This window comes from Salvia splendens, chromosome 13 (genome assembly GCF_004379255.2).
Source record: "Salvia splendens isolate huo1 chromosome 13, SspV2, whole genome shotgun sequence".
Classification (NCBI taxonomy): Eukaryota; Viridiplantae; Streptophyta; class Magnoliopsida; order Lamiales; family Lamiaceae; genus Salvia; species Salvia splendens.
Window position 1 is genome coordinate 22,287,981 of NC_056044.1, and position 9,540 is coordinate 22,297,520.

Sequence of the window (9,540 nt, forward strand, 5' to 3'; positions counted from 1 at the left end):
CCTCGTACTTCATCAATCATGAATTATCATCACATAAAACGTCATTCATATATTGCGCAGTCAAACATGTTTGTCCATATAAACCATTTGGCATTCCATAGCATTTCATCCAACGTATATTAATATTTAAAATAGTAACTCAATCAATTCATCGTCCATTGAATCATATTTCATAAATCATACAGTTCATGGATATCTGTATCACAATCACAAAACTGCAACTATGCACTCATCATGCTTTGCATTCATAGTTTCGAAATCATGCAATTTCGACCACATAGGCATAAAAATAAATTACCGCTCAAGTAATCAATATGTATGTCCTTCAAGTTAAATTCGCAGTTCAAACATGTAATAACAAGTCTCCGCCTCAAGCATGCGATTCATATTCACACTTCAATATCCATCACATTCAACGCATTCAATCACATACTCCCGTAGTGTCTCATACCTCATATGACCACAACATTTTCCAAAAGCCATAGTATTTATTTAAATTTCCAATAGGCCCAAAATTGCCATTTTTCCAATGAACCATTTTTTTCCATTGAATTTCAAAATTTTCAGTAATTCATTTCAAAAGTCGCCAAAATATTCTTACCTCTTCTTTCGTGGTTGGGCGTGACGAGTTGTGGTGTTGAGCCTTCGACGTTTAACACTTTAGCCAATTAGTACAAGGATAGATTTTGACTCAAAAGACTCTTGGGTCCAGAGCGGAAAGAAACTGAGGCTCTGATACCAAACTGTCACGACCGCCCTTTAGGGTCAATAAATATGGGCGATCGTGATTAAGAGAAATTAATAAAAAGATGAAAAGGACTAGGGTTTTAAAAACGAGCTTGACCAACAATTAATGTTCAAATAAAACGACCAAGAATTTGACATAAATTAGTAAAATCCCAAATATTCAATATCCAAATAATTTAGGTTGCAAGCCCAATAAACGATAAGTGAAAGAAAAGTCACAGCGGAAACGACCAAGAGTAAGAGTGACGTCATGTGTGAAGACACAACGACACCCATAATTCAAAAACAACAGTTCATTTACCAATTTACTTGCTCAACACCACCGTACTCTCGTCGCCGCTCAACCTGCACATAAGGAAAACACATGCAGGGCTGAGTACTATAAAAATACTCAATGGGCTCATGCCGAAAACATTTTCAATAAAGAGTAATTTATCATGCCATTCACAAGTAACCATCGGGGTTTAGCTTTACAAAAGCCCGAGGCACTCAAAATCATTTCCATTTCAAACATCGACTGATCAGTCATTTTCCCATAGACGTTCGCCATATCTGCCAATACATGACTTGGAATGTGGCCACAAACCAAGCCACTAGACCGGCCAGCCCGTACGCTAGCACACGATCTACCATAGGTGTACACTAGCCCAAGTAGGGTTTGCGCCCCTACAAGGACCCGAATTCGATTTATATAATAATGGCATAAAGCCACATCAGATAGGCACGTAAAAATCAAATCATAGCATGATAAATACCGTTTCATTTCCATCGATAAAATATTTAGGACGTTGTCCTTATTTAAAAGAGAGCCCACCTCAATTGATTAATTCTCTACACTTCCTTCCCTTTGGTATCTCGATTCCCTTGCGAAGTCTCACCTCCGAGAGTAGGACGTGGTTGTGGAGTTCACCAGGCTGGAAAGGGAGGCTCTGGGAAACTGAGTATTTTGATTTCACGGTTGAGAATTCTGAAGCACTTCGAGGTCTGTCGTGGATTTCAAGAGGATGAGTTTTTGTTGCAGAGGTAGGACTTGTTGCAGAGATGTGAAAATAGCAGAAAACTGGTTGGTGAAACGTATGTTATAAAGAAGAGAAGATTTGGTTTAGATGAGAGAGAGATATAGGGAGTGCGGAGAGAGATTCATGGGAGAGAGGAGCGGTTTCAACGTGGGGGAGGGGAGGATTCGAATTTTCTTTTTTTTTTCCTTATTTTGAATCAATTTGAATTTATTTGTGATTTATTTGCAGATCACGGAGGAAGGAAATCTTATCACGGAGGAGGAAGATCTCTACTGAATCTTTAATTAATATTTGAATTAAAGATATTTTATTTTAATTAGTTTAGTTTAATTCACGGCCCATTGTATTTTATTTTAAATTGTGCAGTACACAATTTATTAATCACGGACTGGACTTTTATATTAATTATTTAATTTATCGGATCCAACACGGAATTGAGTCCAATAAATATTCCTCACGAGCAGGAATTATTTATATTCGTCTAATATTTTATTTCACAACTTCTAGTCCAACAACAATTAATTCACCAATAAATTTACCGATAATTAATTCACGGACTTCGCAAAATTAATAGCATTAAAACCAGTAATTTAGGGTTCACAAATTAGGGTTCAAAAAGTGGGGCGTTACACTTTTAATTACACAAACAATTAAAAGAGAAATATTAAAAATAATGATGATGTGGAAATGAGATGGGCTCTGGGATAGGCTCTCATTGCAGGGAGATAGGCTCTGTGATTGGCCTGCTGACGTGGGTGGGAAAAAATGGAGATATGCTCTAAGATGAGCTCCGGAAATAGGCCACTATTATTGGTGCTCTTATGCAAAACTTAATATTAGAGGATAGTGATAATTTGCATACTATATATCTTTATTACAAACTCACAACATTTTTATGTTGACGGTTATTTGTCGTTGATATAAAAAATCTAACTGTGCAAATCATATTACTGTTTTTTTAGTATACTAAACACACGAAAGGAAATGTAACTTTCAGAGAGAATCAAATGGCATTTAATTATTGTTTTTTATTCTTTATATATATACTTATTTTATAAAACTAAACACACGAAAGGAAATGTAACTTTCAAAGAGAATAAAATGGCATTTAATTATTGACAAGAGAGTTTAATTACAATTATGCCAATCGCATGTGTATAAGTAGGTAGAGTACAAAATAAAATCAAAGAGCATCTCTCTTTGCACCCCACCAAAATCAAAACAAAGAAAAAAACCCAAAAATAAAATTGATTTTCTTTCTTCTCTCTTTTTTCTTTCTCCAAGGAGTTTGATCATCAACAAAGACCATTCGCGGGAGCCTCCTGCTCTTGATCACACCAATGTAAGAGTTTTACAGACCATCTGATTCTGCCTCGGGCGAGCTCAAAGGGAAGCAAGTGTCTTCTCCGCCTGTGTTCCATAGGAAATGGGCGTAGTTGGCTGCGTAGTATGAGTTGCTAGGCTCTGCAGCAATGGCTTCCAAGTAGGTCTCCTCGGCTGCCCACAGATCATTCCTCACCGCCCACAGGAAGTTAGCATATTTATTCAGTGCCTCCGCATCCTTTGGCTCCACCTCCGTGGCTCTCTTAAAGTAGTCCTCCGCCCTATTTCAACCAAACTCTGTTAGATCAAACATGAACACCTGCCATTTTCGTTTTACGAAATGTTTCCAGATTCTTGAAACTTTGATATCATAGAATCAATGGCATAATGTAAAAACATGCGTGGTCACAACATGTTTTCAAGATTCTTGAATTTTGCAAGATGAATCAGTAAGAGCTCAATGGCATGGTTTGAAGATACTTTATCAGCTGCGCAATGATTGAATGAATCAATGGCATGGTTTTAACATACATATTTTCCAGATTCTTGATAATTTGCACAATGATTGATTAGGACTATCATAGAATCACGGCAGAATGTAAGGTTCCTATCAGAAGGCCGGCCAACGGTGACCACACTCGTTTGGCTGCGTGTACGGTTGTCGGGATCAAGACTATAGCCTCACCCTTAGATATTTCATACTCATAAGTAAAGACAACAAAGTACAGCCTAGAAATAAATTGCCAAGGTTTGGTGATATTTTCATTTGGTGGGCTCTAACTCTAGGGTGAGATGTTTCGTGTCCATTCACTTAAACCATCTTTTTCATTCAAAAGACGCACACAAACTACACCACACATTTCGCTATCGCCCCTTGAATCTCAACCCGGTTATGGACAACAACTTCCCCACAAAAATCACAGCTTGCACACAACTACTTTTGAATCAACCATGAACTTGTCAAGATTATTGCAAGGCTCCAACAATAATACCCCAAAACGAAACATAATCAAACATTATTAACACACAGCTGCAAACAATGCTAAATAGTCAAAAACAAGAAACCAAAATCCAAACACGAGATTAAAAGTTGTATACCTGTCAAGATCCCTAACCACGAGGTAGAGAAACTGAGCATAATTTGCTAGCAAAAGTGGATTGTTGGGTTCTTGAGTCAATTCTGTTTGGTACAGTAACTCCATTCTAAAATATTCTGAACTGTCATCCTGTTCAATCCTAGCATCAACAGGAGAAACGAATCCTTCCTTCGTTTCTTGATCAAAAACCTCGCCATTCGGTGCAGCCTGCATCTTGGCAGCCTCATCCACAATCGAATCCCACAACGTGGCTTCCTCCTCCACAGAAACCTGCCTCGAGACAGACTCCTCCCCACTAGTCCTAGATGGGTTCACAAACGAGGACACACTATCAGGCGCTATGGTACTATAATAACTCGACTCATCAAACCTCCCATCTCCATCAGTCCCACTAGCAACAGACCGGAACTTCCCGCCACCACTCCCGTTGCTCCCTCCAACCGAAGCTGCCTTCCCAGTAGAGGAAGAGAGCTTCAGTGTCTTAAGGATCGATGCATCAAACTTCTTCCGGGACAAGCCCTGCTCATCGATCACAGACACCTCCTCAGTGGTGGCCGCTGCTGCAGCACCGTACATCGGTGATGTAGCCGCTATGGCTGCATTACTCGACATTGAGAAGACACTATAGTTTGCTAAGAGTATCATCACATGCACCATCAAAGTCGGGGTTGTAGAGAAAACCTTCTGAAACAACCATACAAACGAGGCGTGCATTTCTCTCTGCACGTTGGCTACAATCCCCTCCATATCCTCGTAGTATAAAAAGGACCTCATCTGCAATGTATAGCTATGGAGCTCTCGGATTATAAACACCATAGACGAAAACGCCTTTTTCATCGAGCAATAAGCCGCACCTCTGGCCCCCACAAGCCCCCCCTGCCACTGCTCCTTTCTCTTGATCATCCCAAGTGACAATGGGATTTCACCGCTATTCGGTATCCTCTCAATATTAGATGGAATTATCTCGTCCCTATAGGGGAAATAGGGTGCGACCAAGGCATCAAACGGCTTCAAACCCTCCGAGAACTTCGCCTCACCTGCACCGGCATTAGCGAATCTAGTCTCGAATTCATTCAATTGTGAATTGGCGTCGACATCATCGTCATCGCTCAGCTGGAATCTGAGAGCCAATTCCTGAATTTGCTTCGAGAATTCTTCGTCGGAGAATGAACCCAAGCTGGCGGTTAGGGCTTTTCGGATTGTCCGAGCGCGGGATCTCTTATTGCTGCCGCATGATCGAGAGCGGTGGAGATAGCGCGGCGGATTCGCGCCGAGGAATACGTCGGATTTCTCCACGAAGCGGCAGAAGAGGGATCCATCGCCGCTAGCGAAGCTCCGCCGCCGCCGCGAAGACGGGGAGGAGATGGAGGAGGCCAATGTATGGGAGAAAGACGGCGGCGATTGGGGTACTGACGGCTGAGACCAGTGCAGTGAAGCTGGGGCTACTTTCAATACCATATTTCAATCGAAATCAAACAAAGAATCGAGAGGGAAAGGGAGGAATCAATCTCACTTTTCTATTAAAAGATAAAAACACTTTTTCCGCAAAATTCTCGTTGATTCGAATCAGGGAAAAGGGACCAATCCCAAAATTTTACTTGCGCTCAACTCAAACACAAAACCCTGCGAAACGGAAAGGAATGAAAAATCAAATTGAAGTTAAAGCACATGCTAATACACAATTACTAATTAAGATACACAATAATGGAAAGCAAACTCTCAAGTCTTTTAATCAAATCACACACACAGCCGTTAAAAACGGATCAAGGCTACACATTCCGAGATGAATCTAGACAGGCGCGCAAACCAATTTCGTAAAATTTAGTCCTACAGTGAAAAGGAGAAAGCTTCGAAGAGGAAGAAAAAATCACCGGAAAAAAGCACTCCGTCGGCGCCACCAGGCTTTGAAACAAGCACCGCGGCTTTGCTTGTCAAGAACGAAGAGAAAAGGTGTGAAGGAAGGGGTTTAAATACCACGAGAAAATAAGAAGGAAAATGAAAAAACAAACACTAAAAACACGCTAGAAAAAATCTTGGAAGAGTGACTGTACTGTATATATCTCTACACACCACTGAATTTTGAACTTCACAACATGTGGTGGTTCTTATAATGAAAAAATATCATTTTATTATCCTTTTATTTATATCTATCGTTAATCGTTTCATACTAAAAAATTAAAATCCCCGTCACTTTTTATTTTTCTATATTCTATTTTATTCATATTTTCTTTATTTTTCCTATTTTATTCATTTTTTTATTCTCCTACTTTATCGATTTTATCTCTCTATCTCACCTTGATCAATTTCACATTAAAAATATCATCTAACAATATGTAGTAGTTATTTTTGATGGACATATCGAGTATTTTACATATCAATAATTTCAATAACTATATCGAGTAGTATTATAGAGTAATATATATATATATATATATATATATATATATATAGGGATGTATTCATTTCCTTTTCCTATATTTCCTCCTTTTTCCTTCTTAATATCAGCCATTAGATTAGAGAAATGGACGTTCAAGATCAACATTGGGTAATTAATCCCGTGTTGCATTATTTGTCCTATTTTGTGCATTATGAGGGTACAATAGTAATCTAATAATGGCTGGAAACCGCTACGAATAATGCACCACATGGTCATGAGTAATGCATATAATTGCCTATATAATGCACAATATGTGAACTGCAATGCATACGAACAAGATGTGCTGTGTTATGATGTTTGACACACGTTTCTTGTTTCCCCTAAGGGTTTAATAAGCTTAGGGGCTAGGGTATAGTACGTAGACATGTATGTAATCTTCACATGGTAACGAGTAATGGATATAATTGACTATATAATGCACAATTTGTGAACTGCAATGCATACGAACAAGATGTGCTGTGTTATGATATTTGACACACGTTTCTTGTTTCCCCTAAGGGTTTAATAAGCTTAGGGGCTAGGGTATAGTACGTACGCATTAATAACAAATTATAAAACGATACGAATAATTCACCAAATTGTCACGAGTAATGGATGTTATTAACTATATAATGCACAATATGTGAACTGCAATGCATACGAATAAGATGTACCATGTTATGATGTTTGACACACGTTTCTTGTTTCCCCTAAGGGTTTAATAAGCTTAGGGGCTAGGGTATAGTACGTAGACATTACTAAATGCACGTATGTAATCTTCAATCTGTTGATTAACCCATATACACAATACCTCTAATAATGCATAATATACTGAGATAATGACAATTAACAGCTACATAATGCACTACCTAAACCAAATAATGCACATACGTATATTCCAATAACAACAATTTGTTAGTAATGTCTACGTACTATACCCTAGCCCCTAAGCTTATTAAACCCTTAGGGGAAACAAGAAACGTGTGTCAAACATCATAACATGGTACATCTTATTCGTATGCATTGCAGTTCACATATTGTGCATTATATAGTTAATAACATCCATTACTCGTGACAATTTGATGAATTATTCGTATCGTTTTATAATTTGTTATTAATGCGTACGTACTATACCCTAGCCCCTAAGCTTATTAAACCCTTAGGGGAAACAAGAAACGTGTGTCAAACATCATAACACAACACATCTTGTTCGTATGCATTGTAGTTCACAAATTGTGCATTATATAGTCAATTATATCCATTACTCATTACCATGTGAAGATTACATACGTGTCTACGTACTATACCCTAGCCCCTATGCTTATTAAACCCTTAGGGGAAACAAGAAACGTGTGTCCAAACATCATAACATTGTACATCTTATTCGTATGCATTGCAGTTCACATATTGTGCATTATATAGTCAATTATATGCATTACTCGTGACCATGTGGTGCATTATTCGCAGATACCAAAATGTGGCAGTTACTTTTCCGTCAAATGTCAATAATAACCCTGTAATGCATACAACCACCATCTATAATGCAACACGGAACCAGTTTTATAGAATCAATCTGATCCGTTGATGTCTTAGATCTAACGCGTAATATTAAGAAGGAAAAAGGATCTAAGATGTGAAAAGGAGAATAACGCTCCCCTATATATATATATATATATGGTTGCGTTAAAGATAGAACCATTCTTAAGTGTAGAACCTAGAACTCTACATATTTTATTAATTGGATGAGGAAAAAATGACGGTCAAGATTAAAAATCATACATATTAGACTATGTTTTCACGACATTCCGGACTCAACATGTGAAAAAACTCACATGTTGATGGAAGAATGAATGAAACGAAGAAGAGTCCATGCATGCTTTATTTTTTCACTTCTCTGCATTCACCCATTAATAATAGTTTTGGTTGTAATGAGAAGTTGTTGTGCAAATCAACACCATTGGATTAAAAGATCTAACGACCTCCGTTTGGCATTTGTTCTACGTTTAAGAATGGTTCTATCTTGATCACAATCCTATATATATATATATAATTGATCCTTTTTTATTGATAGAATATAATAATTGACATCAATAAACTTTCTTCCATGAAAAAAAAGTCACATTTTGTAATTTTGTTATGTCCATAATTTAAAGTCCTATTTACTTTTTTTTCCATTTTAAATAAATAGACTTTATTATTAAACTAAATCATTGCACTCATACTCTATTATAAAATTAATAGTCTTATATAAAAGTGGGATTCACCTTCCATTAATCTATTTGGCTATTTTTCTTAAAAGCCAAAATAAAACTATATACGCATAATTTATTGGTGTTGCGGTGTGGGAATATTTTTGGTAAGATAGAGTTGAATCTAGGGGTGGGTGTGGGTGAGAATCACGTGGCAGAGTTCACGGGCCCTTCCTTTTGTAAGCAAATGGGAAAATGCCATGTGTTATTGTTAATGTACACCACCCCCATCTGCTTCTGCCCTGTGTTTCTGGACCGTGAATTGATCAATCAAATTCGAACTTTCCCTTCTACTTCTAGACTCGTTATTAAATGATCATGTTGTGTTTGATGATATGTTCTTGATTGTGTTAATTCATTTTGGTGGTTACTTCATGCATTTTCTTGTGTTACTATGTGTCATTCATACTTTGTTTTATAACAATAAAAGTAGGTTTACTTTTTTGATTGGTGGAGCTCTCCATAGACGTGATCAGTGAATCTTCATATGTAATTGCAATTTACAAGTATATTACCCAATAATATGTATCGGATTCTAATTAGGGATAAAGGAAATAGTAGGGTTTCAACTTTGACAATAAACCTCTTATGTTGTTAAACAAGTTCAAGATTCCAAACACTGTCACTCTCTTAATCTCTTCTAACATCTAAAGTAAAAATTAATTTTTCAACATTTTTACATATTTTAT

The 9,540-nt window shown here is 37.5% G+C and overlaps 1 protein-coding gene across 1 annotated transcript; it reads right to left on the reverse strand.

The window, feature by feature from the left end:
* Positions 1 to 2,842: 2,842 nt before the first annotated feature.
* Positions 2,843 to 6,257, reverse strand: LOC121762350. The gene is made up of 3 exons (XM_042158200.1): positions 6,058 to 6,257; positions 4,188 to 5,809; positions 2,843 to 3,370 (listed from the first exon to the last, which is right to left on the reverse strand). Exons 2-3 carry the CDS (start codon positions 5,642 to 5,644, stop codon positions 3,118 to 3,120), a joined length of 1,710 nt encoding a protein of 569 aa, XP_042014134.1. The 5' UTR covers positions 5,645 to 5,809; positions 6,058 to 6,257; the 3' UTR covers positions 2,843 to 3,117.
* Positions 6,258 to 9,540: the final 3,283 nt, after the last annotated feature.